The 21,611-nt window shown below is 49.0% G+C and overlaps 1 protein-coding gene across 4 annotated transcripts in view; it reads right to left on the bottom strand.

The window, feature by feature from the left end:
• Positions 1-21,611, bottom strand: part of LOC144132576 (uncharacterized) — a 62,614-nt gene that overhangs the window by 9,425 nt on the left and 31,578 nt on the right. For all 4 annotated transcript variants that reach the window (XM_077665067.1, XM_077665069.1, XM_077665070.1 and 1 more), the window contains exons 6-8: positions 20,536-20,642; positions 15,279-15,447; positions 7,752-7,928 (exon numbers count right to left, since the gene is read on the bottom strand). In XM_077665067.1, the coding sequence (XP_077521193.1) occupies positions 7,752-7,928; positions 15,279-15,447; positions 20,536-20,642 (453 nt within the window). The remainder of the gene's footprint in view (positions 1-7,751; positions 7,929-15,278; positions 15,448-20,535; positions 20,643-21,611) is intronic.

The following is a 21,611-nucleotide window of genomic DNA, read 5'->3' as shown; positions in this document are numbered from 1 at the left end:
TGTATCTCGTCCCGTCCTTTGCGCTAAAAATATGCCTGTAAAATCCGAACACCAACTAGCCCAACAACTCACCCTGCTAAAAGAATAAAAGTTTTAAAACAATTACAATTCATTTAAAACACTTCCTTTCAGGAACCTGAAGATGCACAAAGGATTTGCAAATTGCATGTTTTCCAAAAAGCAAGTTTGGGTGACCGTAAATGTTGCATGTAAAACCGTGTGAAATGCATTTTTCTCTATTTTAACACGGTTTTACATGCAACATATTTTTCTGTACCTACCGCAGTGGCTCAGTGGTTAGGGCGCTCGTCTACTGACCCAGATTACCTTGATTTGAACCTGATCACGGGAGCAGCTTTCCGATGGCAAAGGCACCCCAAAGGCACCCGTGTGCTATGGGAAACAGATACTATGTCATTTCCTTTCCCCAAAAACCAATTTCCAGTTTAAGTTTCTCTGTTTCACAAGTTTCGTGCATGGCAAAAATATATGGTTTACTGCGAGGTTGTCTCTGGGCTTTGCATCAAGGTTTGTCTTGTTTCATGGGCACAAAGTTGTGCACAAGGTGTGCAAGTCTAGTGCAAAGGCAGCATAGAACCACTTCAATAGAATTTGTTCTGTTGGCATGACTTCCGATCTCCTGCAGTGAAAGCTCGTTAATTTGAAATTCATGGGGACGCTTAAAAAATTCAAATTAAGCCGAATTCGAAATAACGAAAGACGTGGAAAAACAGCCAGAATTGAGACTGGGTTGCCAGAAAGCACTTGCAACTCACTTTATTGACGAAAATAATCGGTGGTCACTTTTCGCTTCTCTTCCTTGAAAGCGACGTTCATCACTTTGCTTTGCAAAGTGCGAAAGTAACGCAGAACATCATCTTCGCCCTCCTCGAAGCTGAAAAATAGCGCGCGACACCGATAGCCTCTATCACTTGCGAAGCAGAGGGCCGCATTGGTGCCTGTTCTTCTCTGTCCTTTTCATCATCATCGACGACAGGTTCTTCGCCTGTTACCTGCGCAATGATGTCCTCGTCGCTCAATGCGCCACACACCACTGCACTGCTGTCTACGTCGATGTAGTCGTCCAAGATGACATCTTCTAGCACATCATAAACAGCTCACACCATTTATAATATAACCGCTTATAATGCGGGACCGCATTATATATGACTTTTTGTGACAACCACTTTGCTTCCCATAGAGTTCAATGTACAGGCGTACCGCTTAATACGCGGCAGCGCTTAACCAAGGACCACGTATAGTGCGGTTTCTGCAAAGCCTGGAGGCCCACGCTGGTGGGTACCAGCGAGCGCAAGGAGTGTGCTTCCCAGATTATGCAAGAAGGGGGCAGTAGGCAGGGCGGGGGAGCGTTGTCAGCGTGGTTCAAGGCAAGGCTAGAGGCAGGAGAGGATAGAAAAAAATAGAAATCGCCAAGCAGGCCTTTTTCTTCTTACTATCCAATGCGCCTCCGTTGGGCACACTTATTGGACAGAACTTGAAAGCACGTGATGCACAGCCAGAAAAGCATACAAGAGCGGCCACGGCAGCGTTGAGCGCGTGGCATGACGCTGCAAGTGCTGCTCGTACGATGCGCACATGCGGCAGCATCATGCTGTCACGTGTAGCAAAAAGTTGACAATGTAGGCAAGTCAGTTGACAACATGAGCAAGTCTACCAGCCTGGGCTGTCTTCAGTTCTGATGGCATCTGCTCTTCCGAAAGCCAGGAAACGGCAAGGTCTCGAGACCAAGCAGAGCATTTGTGAGAGACGTCGAGAGCGGATTGAAAAATGCTACGGTGTCGCTGACGCTACTGTGTCCGCCATTTGGAAGAACAGTGACAAGTTGCGACAACAGCTGCGGGAAGACTCCGCACTGCTTCCAAGGAAGCGGATGCATGATGCATCAAAGTACGAAGATGTTGCCGCTTTGTTTGAACTGTTTCGCGAGGTCCGGGCCCAGACCGTTCCTATGGGTGGCTCGATATTGCAAGGGAAGGCCAGGTGCCTTGCAAACATTTTGGGGCATGATGATTTCAACCCACTGAATGGCTGCATTCAGCGTTTCAAGGACCGGCCCGAGATAAGCTCCTCGTCGCCGACCCCGACGGCGTTGTGTGTGAAGTAGCCGCCATAGATGAAAACATCGTGGCAGCGGTGCACGGTTGTGATGAGCCTCTATCTGAAGATGAGCCTGAGGACGTGAGTGAAAGTGCAGCAGAAGTTTCGTGCAAAGACGCGCTGGACTGTTGCAACAAACTGCGCCTCTACTGCGCTCAGAGAAACCTCAGAGGAAGTCATTAGCAATGCAGTTCAGTCGCAGCGCCAGACTAAAATAACAACTTTCATTCACAACGACGCTTCGACAAAAAGATCAAACAAACAACTTTGTTGCCAGTGACTGTAGTGTTGTGCGTCTGATGCGTTGCCAGGTGCACTTTGAAAGGTAGGCTGGCCATTCTGAAACTCGAATGCATGGAAAAGCTACGTTTTGGTTACAGTGCAGTACAGCTTATAATGCGGATATTCCCGACTCCCGCGGTACGCGTTATAAGCGATCTATGCTGTAAACCTATGGGGATGACCTTCTGCTGACTGGGCTCACATGCTGCTTCCAGCCACACTGAAGCCACAGTGCCGGAAACAGTTAGAAACTGTTGCTGCCGTGACATGATCTGAGGCAAGCACCAATATATGCAAGGCTGTGAGCAGTGTCACAGTGTAGCCCTTCGTGCCAGCGCACAAAACCAAGCGTTACAACATGTCACGCCTATAGAATGATTTCACGTTCTTAATGACGCCCTCGTCCATCGGCTGCAGTTGTGTTCGGCGGGAGAAAGACGAGCCTTCATGTCCACATCAACCATGTGTGCGGAACAGTTGTCCAGAATCAAAAGAACCGTTCTTCCGCTCAGTTCAAACTTCGGTCGAGCTTGATCAGCCACTGCCTGAATTTTTCTCATGTCATGAACGCTTTGCAATTAGCGGTGTAGTCCGCTGGCAGTGTGCAGATGTTCTTGAAGCAGTGAGGCTTCAGAGCCTTTCCTATGACAAGGAGGGGTAGTTTCTCCGTCCCGGTCATGTTTGCTGCGACCGAGATGGTTACGCGCTCCTTCTACGCTTCCCGCCTGCGCAGCTGTCTCCCTTGTGAGTAGTCTTACTTGGTAGCAGCTTGTAGAGTAGCGCGGTTTCGTCCACACTGAAGATATCATGTGGCAAATAGGCTTCGAGGTACCCCTGCAAAGCACCCATTTCCCATGTCGTGCATGTCTCACTGTTCACATTTTTGCTTTCGTCTGACAAAACGCGAAACACAGTGTCATGCCTTTCCCGGAAGCGATGAGGCCAGCCTTCTGACGCGTTGAAATCTTCGATGTGAAGGTGAAGCGTGTAGTCTCCTGCCTTCGCCACGACCAACGGGCCACTCAGTGGAATGTCCTGGCTTCTCATCTCTTTGATCCAGCTGACCATCGTGTGCTCCAATTCCGGGTGCTTCGCAGGCCAAAGTCTCCTGCGACTGCTGGTGGAAGCTTCATTTTCCTATGAATCCACAATCACTCCCTTGTTTTTTATGTAAGTTGAGAGCGTGCTTTTAGGGATGCAATGTTTCTTAGCAATTTCCAATTTGCTTGCCTTCCCGGCATCCACTTCACAAAGGGTTTCCACTTTCTCCTTGAGCAATTTGGCGCTGTAGCCTTTGGCGCGAGAACACGTTGCGAACTCCAACAAAAATCAGGCGCAACGATCGAAGCAAACACAACTTGAAGGCTCAGGGCACGAATCAGTATGGCACAGCAGCAAAACAATTCCAGAGCTCCCAAGAAAATACTAGGCCTAACGATCGAGCCTACCTAGCAACATGGCACAAAGAGCAACATAGCGGGAGATGCTCAAGATGTGAAAGAACAGTTGTTGCTAGCGGTGACACCTCACTGCCCTCGCTATGCTCATCTGGGCACTGAGATGATGGTGACGATGGTGGGTGCGCTGGACTGAATTGGATTGGAGCGTTCATGCCACCTATCGTTACAACAAGAAATCTTGTAGTGCAGTGTGAAATATCACCACGCTGTGGCGCGCAGTTAGAATTATCGATGAAGGAACTGATGTGCGTGCGAAATAATGAGCTGGTTTACCTATAGATGCCCATGCAGCATGGCCGGACCGTAACGCTTAGTTTGAATTATCCAAAAGTTCAAACTAACGAGATGCCAATTAACGAGCTTTAACTGTATAAGTGGCTTCACAAGGTGGGGGTTGCTGTGTACATCCTTAACCCCAGTATCGTGCAATTTATGTTTCGAGGGAAACAGAAAGGACGCTGATTTGCTGGCACCAATTAATCTCAACATGGACAAACCAGGCACAAATTAATTAATGTAGAGTTGCAACCAAAATAATACAAACCGCACATCAGCATTCTCATCACTTTCAGATGAAATGTAGAAGAGGTAGAGAAAAGTTTTCATGTACAAGTGCACCCGAGGCAGCGGAATTTGCCAGCACACACAAAGTTCTGCCTACTTTTTGGCAGGTAATGTTTGAGAGGAGTTACATTGACCAAGCATGCTCGGTATTACTGCGGCCACTACTGTTCAATACTACCTACCATATTTACACGATTGTAAGTCGACCCCCCATATCACATTTCAGGAGAAAAAACAAACTTGGAGCTCGTTTAAGCTTGCCCTTTAATAATAGAACACGATAGCATTACTCTGCGGCCACCACTTATCGCCAGCCACTATCGGCTGCCACGCGCGGGTGTGCCCGTGGGCACATTCCAAAACGAAAATGTATTAGTCACTGAACTACTCGTCCACACTTGCGCCATCGTCCTCACTAGTGCTGCTGTCATGATCGCTGTTGCGGTCCCAGAGCACGTCGTTCTGACGTCGTTGTGCAGCTAAATCCTGCACTTCGCAAGCAGCCACATCATGGCATCGCCTGGGACACCTAAAAATTCTGCCTCGCTGCAGCTGCCACACCTGTATCAGCCATTGCGAACGTAGCACTTGCAGCCCAGCGCACAGTTGTTCGCTTCTTCAGCGTAAAGAATGACAGCCACCTTGAATGTAGCCGTGAACGAGCGCCGGTCACTTACTAGACCCGGAGCACGAATGACAACTGACAAAGCACTACTTCAACAACTAGTGAAACGCAGCCAGCAGTAGTGAAATGCGCCAGAGGCAAAGCGAAACTATGCGTGAGCAGTGTTGGCTCTTACGTTGCCTACTGACACTCCCCGGCAGCGCTGCTGTTCCAGGTGGTGGTGCCAACGCAATTGGAACAGTGGCCCTTCCATCAACTATTGACGCTCCCTTGAGCACCTAGTGCGCAGTTGAGTGAAAAAAAAAAAAAAAGGATGCCTATTAAGAGTAGAACGTGAATGGGTTATCGGGCCGCCGCCACTTATTAGCAGCTGCAATCTGCAGCCACATGTGGGGAAGGGGGGGGGGGGGGGGGGGGGGGGGGGGGTGCGGTTTGCTGCTTATTGACAGCGGCCATCCACAGCCGCGCGCGGTGAGGGGATGCTGGTTCTGAGCGTTGACATAGCAGGTGCGCAAGGGCAGCAACAAGAGAGATGCGATGGAGCCGCGCAGGAAAAATGCAACCAAGCTGTAGCATGCCTGATATATCGTTTGTCCTGCCTTTATTTATGGTGCCATGCATTGGCTTCGATTGTAAGTCGACCCCCACCCCACTTCGGATTTTCAAATTTTCAAAAATAGGTCAACTTACAATCATGTAAATACGGTGGTCTATCATTGCCCTCTCAACAAACCTAGATAAGTCGACTGCATGACAAAGACCTCTCTCGGCGATCTCCACCTCTTACTAGTTCAGCGCCAAATGCAGTCCATGCACCTGAGAAAAATGTCCTACCTCCCTGCCTGTTCACTGCTGCTCTCAGTGAGGTTTCCCTTCCAATTATTCCTCCCTGCATTGAATCCTTATTTTCTTCTTTACAGCTAGAACATCCAACAAATGACACTTTCCTCAATTTGAAACTGCTCTTTTCGCGCCTCTGAGCACCATGCTTCTACTCCTTTTGTATTTACTGCATAAACATGTGCAAGGGCTGCACTTTTTTTCCCCAGATTTGAGGGCCTATTTTCTGGGTGCGGCCCATACGTGCAATGTGCGAAAAAAACTTTTTTTTTCAATAAAGACAGAACAACCAGGGAACGAGCGGCATTTACTCCATGTTCAATCGTCACTCGGGGAGTATTCCAACTCCGAGCTGGTGCTGTGCTCTGGTGCATGCTCATCAAACAAGTAGTCACACAGCATATCCACTGTCAACATGTAGCCATTGTTCCGCACTTCCATCACTTAGCAAAGCAGCTTTTCCTCCAGTCCAGGAAACTTGCACGGCTTGCCTTGGAAAGTGCGCTTTTGCAGCTTGTGTTCCTCAATGCATCCTTTTGGTTGCACGTTCATCAAACGCACTTCTCGGCCACGTCGAATTTCCTGCCCGCCGGACACTTGCTGTGTTCGAGAGCAAACTCCCAGCTGTGCAGCTATTAAGGTGCTTTCTCATTGTGCTAAAACTGCAATGCTCGGCGGCAGCACGTGAAAGCCACAACCATGGCGAACTAACATGCTACCACAACTCCCGTGCCTTTGACAGACAATAAAGGCTGAAGCTGGTGATACTAATGCCAATATGGATATCAGGAGCTCGCGGCCTTGGGCGCCATCCGTGGGCAGCACCTGGAAGTTCCTGTGCGCATGCGTCGCCTCCGCGATCAAGCGCACCGTCACTCGCAGCCGGAGCTAATTGCGGAGGCCACGACGTTTGGGTGCGGCCCTTACACGGATATTAAATTTTTTAACATTTCCTTCCGGAAAACAGAGTGCAGTCCATACACAGATGCGGCCCTTACACGTTACTATATGGTATTTATTAAAAACTGCCAGCTGCCTTTTGGCAGCCGAAGCACGTTTCAGCGCCAGAAATGTTCTTTAGAGCGGTAAAATTTTGCTCACCGAGCGCACTCTTTGGGGCAAGTCTGCCCGTGGTCTTTTGGCTACTTTTCGGCATCCAAGAGATCGTGGTTTTCTGGCATCGCAAAGCATCACAAAAATTTTATTTCCATTTGAATTCTATTACAGAGACACCAGCAATGCGACTGCGACCGATACGGGTGTGCTTCCATTCGCATCCGCTGTAAACTGCCAGCGGCACTCGGCACTCGCTTGGTACCCGTTACTAGGCAGGTCAACGGTCGTACGTTTGGTACTTTTGTGGCCTGTTCTGTGCCTGCCTCAGACTAATTCCTCGGCGGTATTAATTTGTCACTGCATGTGCAAAAGGGTCGCCGCCACAGCGGCGATGCCTCCACTCGCCACTTCACTGTAAGCGGGTCAAGCTCTTCGTGCACTTCCGAGTAATGCGGCTTAAAATGCATGCGTTTGGGTCAGGATAGGAAGAAATTTCGAATAAAGCGATATTTCGAGTAAAGCGATTTCGTTATAACGAGGGATTACTGTATATAGTAATCTGTATTTATACCCAGTCTTTTCAGCAATAAATGTGCATTCCGCTGCCAGACAAACAACAATATAGCCACAAAAGGACAAACAACTAAAATAAAAGATTGTATAAGGTCATCCTCAGTGTTCATTTCACAGTTTCAGCGCCAAAGTGAGACACCCATTTGATCATTAATATTCCTAAAGGAGACCAAGGCTCCAGGTGGGTGTGCTTGCCTATGCCCCGAAAAGCTGCACCAAAAAACATGGCTCACCTCTGGCAGCAAGACGTCCCGGCGCGAGGCCTAGCCTCGCCGACGCGGCTTCAGTAAGCGATCGTCGCAGCATCACCCCTCCCCCTTCAGAATCACCGCCACCACGAGCTGAGGCACGCGCCGATGATGACGGTGGTAGCACCTGCCTCCGGGCCACTGCTCTAGCTGCAGTGGATGCTGCAGAAAAAAGAATTTATCCAGGTTAGAGCACCACACTGCCAGTCAATCAACCAACACCTCAGAGACGCATCACCAGCTCACATGGTCAAAAAGATTCCTCCATACGAAACCTCACACGTGGTGCCATCTTCTACATCGACAGCTGTTACGGCCACATTTTCCATTTATTTGGTGTTGGCGTAACACACTAGGTGCACTGTGTCACACCAGAGTCCTTCAATGCTTTCTTGTCCTGAAATTTCTCTGTAACACTATGGGAGAGCTTTATAAGCCGTGGTACCACAGTCTGCAAAAGTGGATCGTCCGAGGAGTTCGGACGTGAGAAGGAATCTCCTCCGCTGTTAACCTGATGGTGAAGTTGGACGTTTACTGCACTTTTGGACATTCATTAATCAAATGTGTGTGAGCAGCACCATGTCGAGCACCATGAGTTGGAATGCTGCTCCGGCGACAGAGGCGCGATGAAGGAAGTCCTGTTGGTTTCTGTGCCCCACAGACACGGAGCTTCCGAGGAAATGAGGAGAGCGGAAAATGTGTCCTGGTAAGAAACGGGTGGCCTCATTCCTGCCTTGAAATATGTGCGTTCTTCTGAAAAGCATTTTTTATTTTCACACTTTATTTAAAATAGCGTATGCCAGCACCCTTCCGTGACAAGTAGGCCTAGTGAGTGCGCACAATCCGCCTTTCTCACAAAATTAGCGCCCTCTGGGAAGCGGCGAAAATTCTTATGTTACTGGTTGAAATCACATGCTCGTGGGAGACGCAGGTGCAAGCTGGTGCCACAAGGAGCCAGCTGCGCTTACAAAGTGGCGTACGTGTGCCGTGTGTGCTCGACAACTGCCGCCATCTGTCATATGTGCAGCAGATGCAGGCGGTTTCATTTTCAACCAGCGGAGCTGGAGGAGAAGTGAAGCACAGGCGCAGAGCGGCCTTGTGAGATTTCGGTGATCGTGGAGAGTGAATTCACAAGCTTTAGTGCATGCAACTGGCCATCCAGTGTATTTCCAGCAACAGTGACCTGAAATCGACGATTGCTCAAGTCGCACGACGTGCAAACAGTTAGTGGGAAGGGCCAGCACACTCAGTCTGCTGAGCAATGCTGAAAGGAGCTGGCAGCTGTCATCAAAATAACTTGCTGGCAGCAAATCAGAAATTTTTTATTAATGCATATACAGTAGGGGTGTGCGAATATTGAAATTTTCGGATACGAATCGAATACGAATATGAAGAAAAAATGGCTTCGAATATCGAATATCTGGTCAGCGCCAAAAATAAAATCAGAAAAGATAAACAAACAAACACTGTTGCTCATATTTTTTTCAACATAGTGTATGGCCTTTGCAAGTGAAATAAACAAAACTAGACTGCCTGAGCACCGTATAAAAGAAAACATGATGTGCGCAGAAATGTATACTACTTAACTAAACAGCATAACAGCATCCAACCTGTAATGTGGTCAGGCAAAATGAAATCCATAACATGACAAGACTGGAAATGAAAATAACATGATGGCTAGTAAAACCTCATTAATTCAGAGTTCAAAGAACCAACAGAAATGCCCGGGTTATTGGAAGGTCGATTTATAAAATGCCCCGTGCCTCTCCCCCCCCCAAAGTCTACCGAGAATGCAGTAGTCTTATGAGACGGCTCTATCGTGCAAATACCTGTAATCCCGTGATGAGCACCGAGTTTCGGCATGCTGGAAGACATCGCGAATGTAAGTGAGATGAGACCGCACATCGACGTAGGAATGACGAGACTGCTTCTAAAAGGAAAAAAATGACCAGTGACACGTCAGTCAGCGTCTCAAAGTGGCACGGAGCTGAGATTGGACTACTGGCGAATGTGCGGGCGGGCAGTTGCCACGGCAACGGGCGACTGGCGAAGCTCAGCAACCAAAACTACGCGGCCAGGTTATTTTTTTTACCTATTGAGAGGGGCCCTCCGAAAGTTGTCACGCCTGCCGTTATGCCCACTTAAGAGGTGCATGGGTTACAGTGCACCATACAATAGGCGGGATTCTTACAGGATCGCTTGCCCTGTTTTGACACCTCGACTCACCCCTTCAGCAGCCTCACGCGAAATTCCGCAAGTAGGCTTTTCCGCAATGTGTAGTTGACCAAAACAAGATGGCGGTGGTCACGCTCAGAGAGTTAAGGTGACAGAACGAATGTCATGGGTGTGGCCATCAATTAGATAACATATTACGGAAGGATAAAAAAATAGAAGCGCTTTCGCATTGCAATTGTTGGAAGCAGGTCGTCCCCTACCTTGTTCGCAGAACATGTGGTATGTGGGAAAGCCCACTTGCGGAATTGTGCACAAGGTCAAGCCTAGCGCCATCGGAATGTGATCGGCCCACGCAATAAACGATAGAGAAGAAAGAGAACAGGGCCTTTATATTGTTCTCCTAGAACTTTAAGCTCTATATTCGGATAATTTGTCCAGATATTGCGCTGCGCTTTTGCTACAATCAAATTTATGAAAGTCTGCGCGGTATACGATCACTGCCGAGTATTCAGGAATTTTTGAATATTTGCACACCCCTAATATACAGTAAAAGCTCAATACAGTCGAGCCCACATATAACGGCCCCACTTAAGACGAACTTTCGCTTATTACGAACGAGACCTGCGCGACCATCAAAATATACATTGTTTCAATGGAACACAATCACACGTATATCAAACGTCATTAAGCCCTGCTGATCGTTTACATCGAACGAACGGCGTAAACCCGGCGCCGCTATGCGAGATAACCTGCCTCCGACCCCTTTGTGCGCCCGGCACGCGGCATGTTTTCCCGAGGATCATCGCAGGCCAACTGCTCGCCCCGTTTCGTGCCGCTCTCGAGCAAGCTACCCTTCCCCGCCGACGTGCCTTCCAACATCGCCCTCCCGCCCTTCCTCGCAACTCCGCTCCCCTCTCCTCACTGTCTTGTAAATCCGTGTGTGGCCTTCACGATCAACCGCTCCGCTGCTGCCGATTGCGGAGGCCACGCTTCGTGAAGCAGGCCTTCCGTGGGAGCCAAGAGGTGACTGCACCGACAATCACGGACGCCCCTCGTTGGTCTCTCTGCTGGCGCTGTGCATCTGTATCTTTAGCTTGACTGGCTTGATTGCCGTCTGTGCACGCTGCATGTCTACTCCATCGCGCGCTTTTTTCACTCTTGTTGCGGTGCGGACGTTTTGATGGCATCGTTCAAATCTCGAGCCCTGGTTATAATTTGGGATGGCGGACGGGAACACCGTGCCCATTTCTATTGTATTCAGAGATGATGAAAGCGGCCTGGGCGGAGGTGACGGCCACTGGCGAGCGGAACTGCTTCCGCAAGGCCGCCTTCGTCGACACAGTGTCTGATGCCCAGCCTGATGATGCTTCGGAAAGTGACCAGCCCGGGGGCGATTTGTGGCAGCACGTCATTGACTCCGACATGGGGGGGTCATGGTGATTTTATTTCTGTCGATGACGACACCGACACCGCGGAACCGTGCACGGACGAGGGCATCGTTTCTGAACTGCGGGACGAGAGTGACGCGGAGGAATCAGATGAGGATGAAACCTTGGAGCCAGCACCCATAAGCGCGCCTGTAGTAATGAGCTACATAGAGAGCCTCAGACAACTTGTCTATGCCAACTGCCTCGGCGATAGCACGCTTCTGCTTTAAATAAACTGGAAACCTCCCTCATCAGATCTGTGCTGCAGAAACAGACGTCCATCACAGACTTTTTCGCAAAGAAAAAAATTTTTCTTTTGACAAGCAACTGTTTTTAAAGCTGCGGTCCACTTACTACGAACTTCTGGATATAACAAACAGACGCCGCGTGACGCTCATGTTCATTATAAGCGGGCTCGACTGTAATTCGAACTTCACGAGACCGGGAAAAAAGTTTGAATTATCCGATGTTCGAATTGTCAAATGGCCTCAAAAAAAGTGAAAAGAACCATTTGCATTACGGTATATGTACCGTATTTACTCACGTAACGAACCCACTTGCATAATGAACTCGCCCATCCCCGATTTTTACCTAAGAATTTGAAAAAAAAAAAAGTGTCGGTCGTTAACGCTTCCCTCCATTGCACACCATCACGGTCCACAACGCATTTCTTGGCAGTGTGCCAAGATGCTGCGCAGCGATAACATCACGGTGTGTTTACCTTTTGACGTTAGCTCTAGCAAAGGGGGAGAAGCGAACTTTGCAGAGTGCCAGCGCTTGTCCGATTGTGCCAGCCTTGTTTTTCAGTACATTCGCCTTAGGGGCGACCCACATGGAGTGAACTTGCGCTGCGAATTTTGAGCGGCGCAGCAGAATGCCGCCGCACTGCCGCCATGCAGCACCACCAGCACCACAATCGGCGGAAAGTGGGTGGCTGCCGCCAGGATTTAGAAACAGCATGATTCCATATGCTTAGTAATATGCTGAAAAGAACAGCTGTGCATTTACAATTTAGCTATTATTTATACAATGACAACAAAGCGGACAAATTATTCTTTTTGACCCCTTTCTGAACCACAATAGTTAACTTGTTGTGCTTCCTAACGTCAACTGACGCGTAATGGCTAAGCCAAGCATCTTTCAAAATCCAGAAGCATTCTGAAAATCTGGCGCGTTTCATCGCTAAAATTTTGTGCTGCAGAAGCCAAAGCGAAAGCTTCGTTTGACTTTTGTTTTCCGCAAACATGAGGCACAGTGTAGCGGCAACGATGAGTTCGTGGTGAAGCGAAAGGCCGCTTCGGCAGGCGCGGCCACGTTGCAAAAGTGGGCGGAAGTCAGACGCGGTCGCGCCCTGATTGGTCCACGCCCGCAGCCCACATTGGCTGCTTCCGGCCAGCGGCTGACCGCTGGGCGATGCTAAAAGCCAGCGTCATGATCGCGGCTGACCGCTTGCTTCCGTTGGCGACTGATGGGTGGAAAGATGGACGACACTCGCAAAGAAGAAAAAAAGTTTTTCACACGTAATTTGTTAGCGCCTGTCTGAAGTCACAGCCTTTCATGGGTGTTGGCTGGAACGGTGCCGACAGTACTTATCTGTATTTCTAAATTAACAGGGCTCGAATTAACGAGTATTTAGCTGCGAGTTTCGGAGGCTGCGTGGAAATGAGGGTAGGCAGCCACCGCCGCGGCTGCCAACCCCTATCCCTCCGGCGCCACCGGCCGCCACGCCGGTGATGGCACCATTTAGGCTCTACCTACTCTTCCACGGTTTGATCTGGTTCCATCTTCTGTCCCCTTCAAAACATGCACAGCCTGTAACTATGTGGAGGTACTTTTTTTTTTTTTGGCCACGTGCTGGGTGCCAAGCCGCCCAGACGCGGCTGCACGTAGTTCGAATTATCCGTAGTGAAACTGACTCACTTTCGAATTAAGGGGAGACCTGGATCTTGAACAGTATTTTCTTAATTTCCTGAGGGAAATATCATGTGCATTTGGTAAATGCTGAATGGTGTAGTACTATTCTTTTGAAGCACTCATTTAGTGAATACACAAGATATTTAATACGGTGCAGACAAAATCGCCCGACAGATATCAAAATCAATGCTACAGGAGAGGGAGCAATCGCGTGGTGCGGCTGTGGGCGGGGCCAAGTGAAGATGGCGACGGTTATAGGCTTGTGCAGACAGCGAGCCGGCCAACCCGACCGAGTGTTCCGATATCGGTGACATGCCACTGACGCCGCCCTATGCCCACCACCGACATCATCATTGTCATCATCATCAGCCTGACTACATCCACTGCTGGAAAAAGGCCTCTCCCATGTCCCTCCAATTAACCCGGCCCACCACCGACATGCTGCTGGCATAGTTGGCATAGTAGTATGACAATTAACAGCAAAGAAAACGCACAAAATGCATTTACTGGGCTTACTGTGACCACACCTTCAGCACAGCGATGATGCGCTATTTGCTTTCGAAAGCAAGTGTTGAATACCAACTGCAGCGACGTTTTCGCTTGCCTACTGAAAGTGTTGCGGTCGGACAGAACTGAATGAAGGCAAGAGAAAACCAAATGACATTGAGACTCGTCTGATGCGTGTTTAGTGTGGCCAGTCACGATAAACAAATTTTATCCATAGAAATTTTGAGTACATACCATAAAAACCGGAATATAGGTCAAACTTTTTTTCAAAAAACCACGGTGAAAACTCGAGCCAAGTCTTATATATATATGGACATTGGCGGGGAAACTTTGGATGACTTGCAGCGATGGGCGGCTGAACTCAACAGCCTCCATCACCAAAGCCATCAGCAGCAGTGCAGGCGTTTTGCATTTCCGTAGTTGCAAAGCTATTGTGGTTAAAGGCTGCTTTTCACATTTTGTTTCGAAATGAGCGGAAGCCGACGGCAATTCACCGTCACCTTCCAGGAAAACTCGATTGAGTACGTGGAAGCTCATGACAACCTGGCGGCATAGCGCGAATTTGGAGTATCCGAAAAGAGCATTCAGTACTGGCGGAGACACAAGCTGCGTATTAAATCTTGCAGCAACCAGAAGAAAACATCATTTCGAGAGCGGACTACAGCGTATCCAGAATTGGAAGGAAAGGTTGCGCTGCGTGCAAGATCGCTGCCTGTGACTGCCGAATGCATCCGTGTGAAAGCGGTAGAGATCGCGCGTGCCTTTAGACCCACGAGGGCACAATTCAAAGGCTCGCCATCCTGGGTGCAGCGATTCATGAAGAGGAGAGGGCTTTGCTCTACAGCGCCGTACTTCTGTGTGCCAGAAACAAACACGCGGGTCGATGGGCGTGTGATACTGTTAAAAAATTGGCCAGATGTACATACGACTAGCATTTAAATGAAAATAAATAGGTAGTCACCACTGTGCAACCTGTCGAGTCGCATTTGTTTCAAGGTAAGGGTGTCTTTTGGTACTTTTTCCATTGAATAAGATTTTTTTCATAATTAGAATTGGTTAGTTGGGGGGTTGACCTATATTCCGGTCCGACCTATAGTCCGGTTTTTACGGTAATTAAAATCCAGTGCAGTTTGTGGGGATATACGTGAACCCCCTGTTCCATAACAATGGCTACGTGCAATTATCATGCAATGTTATTCCCGAACCGTATGGGAGGCCTTTGACGGAGGGGAAGCTTCCATGGCGTTGCCGGGAAGGCTTTGAAAATGTCGAATATTCTTACAAGCCTAACAGAAGCCAAGGCCTGCAGTATTCCTCAGCGCATTCTGAAAGCCCTCCATGGTTCCCAGAGTCTAAAAATTCAGAACACCTGTGCTACAATGAAAAAAAAAGAAAAAGAAAAAACTGCCTCACACAGTGTTCCCAAAAATGCAGAACTAGCCTCGGCTAAGCTTGTCAGTTGCGACAGACAACATGGGAGGCTTCTTACGGGTGTTCAGCCGAATCACTCGGCTGGGCTTGGCAGCGGCTGCCAGGACGGCCTGGTATGGCTGTGGGAGCTGCTGCCGCCTGGTGGTAGGCAGCACCGTTCTTGCCGGCTCGACTTTTTCCTCACTGCCAGTGCTAGGACCCAGGCGCTGGAACACTGTGCTGGTTCCCTGCTCACGAGAGAGGAGGAAAGGACTCGCACAGCGCTGAAGCTGAACTAGCCAACCGAAGCTGGTTGTTCAGCACAAGTAACCAGCATGATCTCTTATGATGAAAAGGCACACCTAATATGCATCTTCCCAAAGAAAAAGGATGAGGTAAGCATGTCCACAGCGTCAGTGGTCACTCGCTGACGTGGCTAGAGCATGCAATGATCGTTCGTGCATGTGTAGGATGCGTGTGGCTCGGACACAGACGTGTGCTCCACAGACTAGTGAAAAGCGACATGTGTGGTGACTGTGGTGTGGTTGAAACGTTGGAACATCTGCTCCTTCGCTGTGCCGCATTCATCGAGCCACGTCACGATATGCTCGTTGTCTACGAAGCTTTGGGTGCAACCCCGGGCAATCTTACGGTGCTCTTGAGGCAGCAGGGCAGTGAGTACACCCTTGAGCGAACTCTGGCGAACCTCTATGCATACAGGGAACAGGTGGGCTTGACGTCCCTTCTGTTCTGCGCCAGGTAGTAGTGCCCAGTAACAGGACGCTCCACTTGTGCTATCTCAGATACTTTACAGCTGGGCGCTCTCATACCAGCTGTTGTGTGCAGCCTTATGCTGCGCGTACTTTAAAGAGGTAGCACTAAGGAGCTCGTGTTGCAGAAAATCCAGCACCACCGTCGTAGACCATGAGCGAAAAATCCACGAAATATCTAGAGAAGCAACCTAGGTGGGCCACCTAGGTCAGGCGACCTTGCGGTGTCATCACAACCTGTCCACTGGATAGTGAGCAAACTGCCCACTGTGGCAGGAGGCAGATAAAGTAATGATTGCTCGCTCAGGAAGAGCAACCTGGGTTGCACAAGACCCACCTCTGGGAGCACCTGCCATCGCAGGGCAGAGGCTTATCGCTTAAGTGTCCCCTCCAAATTTTTGTTTTCGTTTTCGTGGCAGGACACGATATATGCGCTGCGAGGATGCCATGTGTGTGTGTGTCTTTGCCCTCACGCGCAAAGAGTGGCTCCTCGTGGTGTTCTTAACACAGATGAGGGGCAATGTTTCGGTGCTCGTGTGAGGGACACCACACATGTGCCATGCCTGCCTGCTCACTATGCGAGTCCCTGCGCCCAAGCAGAGAGAAATTTAGGCAAGCACACAGGCACGATTGTGTACAGTGTCAGCCTACCCCTGTCCTTTCTATCGCTCCCCTCTTTCTTTCCCTCCACCTGTCCCTCTTTAGTTCCAGATAGCAGATGCCACAGCTAGCAACATCTTTTCCTTCCCTTTTATTTTGTTTTGAACAAGTCACTAATAATAATATATAGGCACACGCATAAGGTATCACTCTGAAAGGACACTAAAAACCACTCCATCCTACCGTAAAAACCGGAATATAGGTCGAACTTTTTTTCAAAAAACCACGGTGAAAAGTCGACCCCCGTCTTATATACCGGTCATTGGCGGAAAAAATACGGAAGTCTTGCAACAATGGGTGGCTGAAGTCAGCAGCCTCCATCACCATCGCCATCAGCAGCAGTGCCGCCATTTTGCGTTTCAGTAGATGCAAAGCGGAAGCTAACGGCAATTTACCGTCGCCTTCAAGAAAAACACGATTGAGTACGAGGAAGCTCACGGAAACCTGGCGGCACAGCACGAATTTGGAGTATCCGAAAAGAGCATTCAGTACTGGCGGAGGCAGAAGCTGCGTATTACAACTTGCAGCAACCAGAAGAAAACATCATTTCGTGGGCAGACCGTAGTGTATGGAGAATAGAAAGGAAACGTTGCGCTGCGAGCAAGATCGCTGCCTGTGACTGCCGAATGCATCCGCGTGAAAGCAGCAGAGATCGCGCGTGCCTCTAGACTCACGAGGGCGCAATTCAAAGGCTCGCCATCCTGGTTGCGGCGATTCGTGAAGAGGAGGGCTTTGCTCTACGGCGCCGTACTTGCCTGTGCCAGAAACAAACACGCGGGCCGATTGGTACGCGATATTGTTAAAAAATTTGCCGGGTGTACATACAAGCAGCATTTAAATGAAATTAAATACTGTCACAATTGTGCAACCTCTCGAGTCGCATTTGTTTCAAAGTAAGGATGTCTTTCGGTACTTTTCCCATTGAAAAAGATCTTTTTCATTTTTAGAATTGGTTAGTTAGGGGGTCGACCTATATTCCGGTCCGACCTATAGTCCGGTTTTTACGGTACGTTTGTTCCAAGAAGAGATTGGGTGTTTGGCTCTTGGTAGCAAAACGCATGTTTAATGTCCAGAAAACTCCGTTTAAAAACAATGGAACACCATGTTATCACCACGAGACCGCATAAAACATTCGTATTACTCAGGCGCCGTATAAATTGGAAATTCTGCGAGACTGACACGTTCACGCAATAAATGCACCGTTACCTTGCCTGTCAAAATTATAATTCTTTTCCCCACATATTGTAAAAGTGTTTCGTTCTACCACTGTTTTCGTTCTACCAGAATTAGTTCCGAGACCACAGAGCCAGGCGCCAAGAAAACAATGATTTAGACGACATGCCAGAAATATGGCTGCTTTGACTCCTCGGAGACGTTCTGCGACGCGCGATGCAACCATGCCAGCAGCATGTCTTTCTGTTCGCACTCTACCTGGAACCGTTGTCACTTTGCAGCAGCAGTCTGTATTAGGCATTTACACAAAAAAGGCGATTACATGAAAACAAGAGAATGCATTGACGCTTTGTCACAAAATGGCCATCAGAAACTGAGGGAGCCGACCTACATGCGGTGCCATTGTATCAGTCAGGTGGTATATGTGGGACATCCAAATGCTGCTTTCAACTGCAATTGTGTCATTGTGCAGCTGTTGCTTTCAGGCCGTGACTCCATGAAACATGCTAGCCATATGCGCAACACACCCCACGCCACCCCACGTCAGGAGGGGCACCCGTCTTGACGTGTCTCGTGCTAGCTTTCTTCGTGGTTGCGGCGTTGTGCTTGTTTAATGAATTTCACGCGAAGAAGAGCGGCTGCGGCAGCTGCAGTCAGCCAAGACTTGCTATGCGGAAGTCAAGGGGGCCGCATGTTCTCCAATTAGAAAGATTTAGCGTAGCGCAATCCACTTGTGCGGGGCGTCACTGCACGTGTGCAGACCACCCTGAGGATGCCAGAAGGCGTCCCGTGTCAGTCGCTCTTTGCATGACTGCCCCGTCGTACCAAAGAGCATGTCCACACTAGTGGCACGCCCAAGCAGAATGCACTAAGCTGAATCTCTCCACTGACCGCTGAGCCAGTTACAGTGTGTATGCACCGCAGGCAGCGTGGCAGTAGATATCTGGTAGGTACAGACCTCGGTGCCAAATTTCTGCCTGCTCGCGTCTGCTGCGCAGGAATGCAGGCATGCAGCACGGAGTCGGGGCTTTGATATCTCGGAGGAGGTATGCTGAACTAAAACCACATCCAGCAAGAGTTCCAAAACGTTACTCACCCCGGATGAATACTTCAAGATTTCGAATACCAAACATTCGGATCTAATGCAATATCAAATACTGTACTATTTGACCGAATATTTAAAATTATCGAATACAGTCAAGCCCCGCTACAACGAATGGTGCGACAGCGAAATTTCCGCCACAACGAAGTATTTCCGATTCCCTGTCAGCATACCACTAAGCAATGCAATTATTTTCCCCTACAAAGAACAATTTTGGGAACGAGGTTCCGCTTCAACTAAAATTTTCGAACTAAATGGCAGATTTTTTTTTTTTTTTTTCGCATCCACAGATGCCTGCATCTCGCTCGCTTTCACCAAAAACGGCTGCCGAAGACAGTTTGCATTTTCAATAGCGCAACTGACATTCCCTGGAGACAGAGAAAGAGAGACAGAAAAGTGGTAGAGGAAAGGCAGGGAGGCTAACGAGAAGAATGTTCTGGTTGGCTACCCTCCACTGGGGGAGAGGGATCAGGGGGGCATAAAAGAATAAGAAGTAGAGTAATGTGGTCTGTATCTAGCATGACAAGCAATGACAAATGAGCTAAATGTCGCAGGCAGCCACAGCTGTAGCCTGCGATGGTTTGCCGACGGCTCGGACTCCGTGCTTGCAAACTGCGGTCATTGATGCACGGCGGCTTTTGGCTTTTTCGCTCGCTTCGTTGACGAAGGCACAACATAATGAGTTCTACAGCATTTGGCGTGCAGCGATACGCTGTCGCCTGGTGCGCCAGTGTGCGGCAGATCGTTGCAAGCCTGACACCGGCTAGGGTGCACTCTAGTCTCGCTTCTGCGCCACAAGTGAGCATCATGATAACGATTTTTTTCCCCGTTCCCTTCGGATGTCTCAACAGAACGACACTCCGCCGATATGTTCGTACCACGCATAGCAAAACGTAAAACGTCTTCGAAGAATCGAAGCAACTGCATTTCTGGTACATCGTCTAAAGGATTAATTTCGAGGCGCATGTGACCGCTACTCAACTTGCAGTAACGCTGGCGCATGCGCACGTACCCTACGCCGAAACGCGTCCGGCAGCGTGGTCTAAGTATGGGTTTTCGCACGATGGAAGCAGGGGCATTTTTAAAATATGTGCGGAAAGGTTAGTTCTGGTAGCAAATGTACAGGGTGCGTTTATTTTGCGATTCCGAGATTTTCGGAGTACCAAGGAAATTGCCACAACGCCCATTTTGAAACATCAAAAGATCAAAACGGACAAATTTTTGTAAAATAAACATTGTTCATGAACTGTCCAGTCCAAACTGTCAAAGTTCTGGCCCGATCTCACAATAACACAGCTTCCGCTTCAACAAAAATTTTCGCGGGTCCCGTGAATTTCGTTGAAGCGGGATTCAACTGTATTCGCACATACCTCGTTCAAATGTGCCTCCACAAGCCCCTCTTTGACCTTGCACTATTTGGAGTTCTTTACACCCCAGAATATCCACCTCATCTCTAAACACCTCCATCAAAGCCATCATCTGAATGTCTAATAGAAGCACAATTAGCATGTCACCCAAGCTGCAAAAGAAGATGTTAACCTAGCTGAACAGGCATCAAAAGCACAATAAGCGAGGAACAGAAAACAGAGTAAAGAAATGCGAGGACAATAAGGTGAAAGGCAGCCACCCACCTTAGAGGAGGAGACGAGCGACGAGTCTGTCGTGCTGCTTACAGTGCTCTCGCCAAGCCGGTCGAACACAGAGCGCTTACCGGCCACCTGTGTTCCTGCTGAGACACCTGCAAAATGCCCGTGGCAAAAAGGCAATGATTGTATTAAGGGCACGCATAAATACTACAGCCAAGCGGAACTTAGCACATCTAGATTTAGTGAACTTCTTGGCATAAAGGGGTACTAAAACGAATTTTCGCTGCGTGTTCTTGCATTTGCATGACCCACAAGACAGGTAAACATAGGTCACCATGTGAAATCTATATGTGCCGGGCAAATAATACAGTCATACCCTTTTATAACAATACTGACTTTGCTCCGTGCATGCCCTAGTGACGTCACGAGAGCATTCAATATGGCAGTCGCTGCCGGTGGGAGGAGTCTCCCGGTCTCAATTTCGATCGCATTTTTTGGAATGTACACGATTTTAGTTTCGATGCCTGGGCGCCACCATGTTTGTTTTACCCGTGCGCCGCCTACCGCCGATGCCATCACATCATTGGGTGATGATAATCTGCAGCCCGTGGGCTGCAGACGAAACAGCGTGTGGTTTCTGCCAGTGTCATCCGCCCGTTTTATTCCTGCCAAGCCTAAGAATGGTGCGTGAGGGTTCACCTCGTGTTAATCCTCGTTTGTGCTGTGCCATTGGCACCTGCAACAACCAGCAGAACCAAGCGACAATGCTTCGACAGAGCGAACGAGCAGCATCGGTGAGTGCCATACTCGCAGTTCACGCATGTAGTTTTTGTCGCCGGTTGCCTGTACAGCAAACGTTGCACTGTGTTGCATGTTGGAAAAATGAAAGCGAAATGTGCTGAAACTCAAGATCGCATAGATCAATCGAATATCTCGTTTTTCGTGGAGCACAGTTTCTAATTAACACTTGCGCTGCCTGCTTGGACATGGCGAGTGTGACAGTTTAGATGCAGTGCTTACGACAGAGTACTCTGTTCCCAAACTGAACATTCGGGAGACAACAGCAAGCTCTGTGTCCGAAACGAATGCACGTCTGATCATTGCAGCGTTTGTTTGCGGCG

This window comes from Amblyomma americanum, chromosome 5 (assembly GCF_052857255.1).
Source record: "Amblyomma americanum isolate KBUSLIRL-KWMA chromosome 5, ASM5285725v1, whole genome shotgun sequence".
NCBI lineage: Eukaryota > Metazoa > Arthropoda > Arachnida > Ixodida > Ixodidae > Amblyomma > Amblyomma americanum.
The sequence above is the reverse complement of the archived record's forward strand: the minus strand, read 5'-3'. Positions and strand labels throughout refer to the sequence as shown.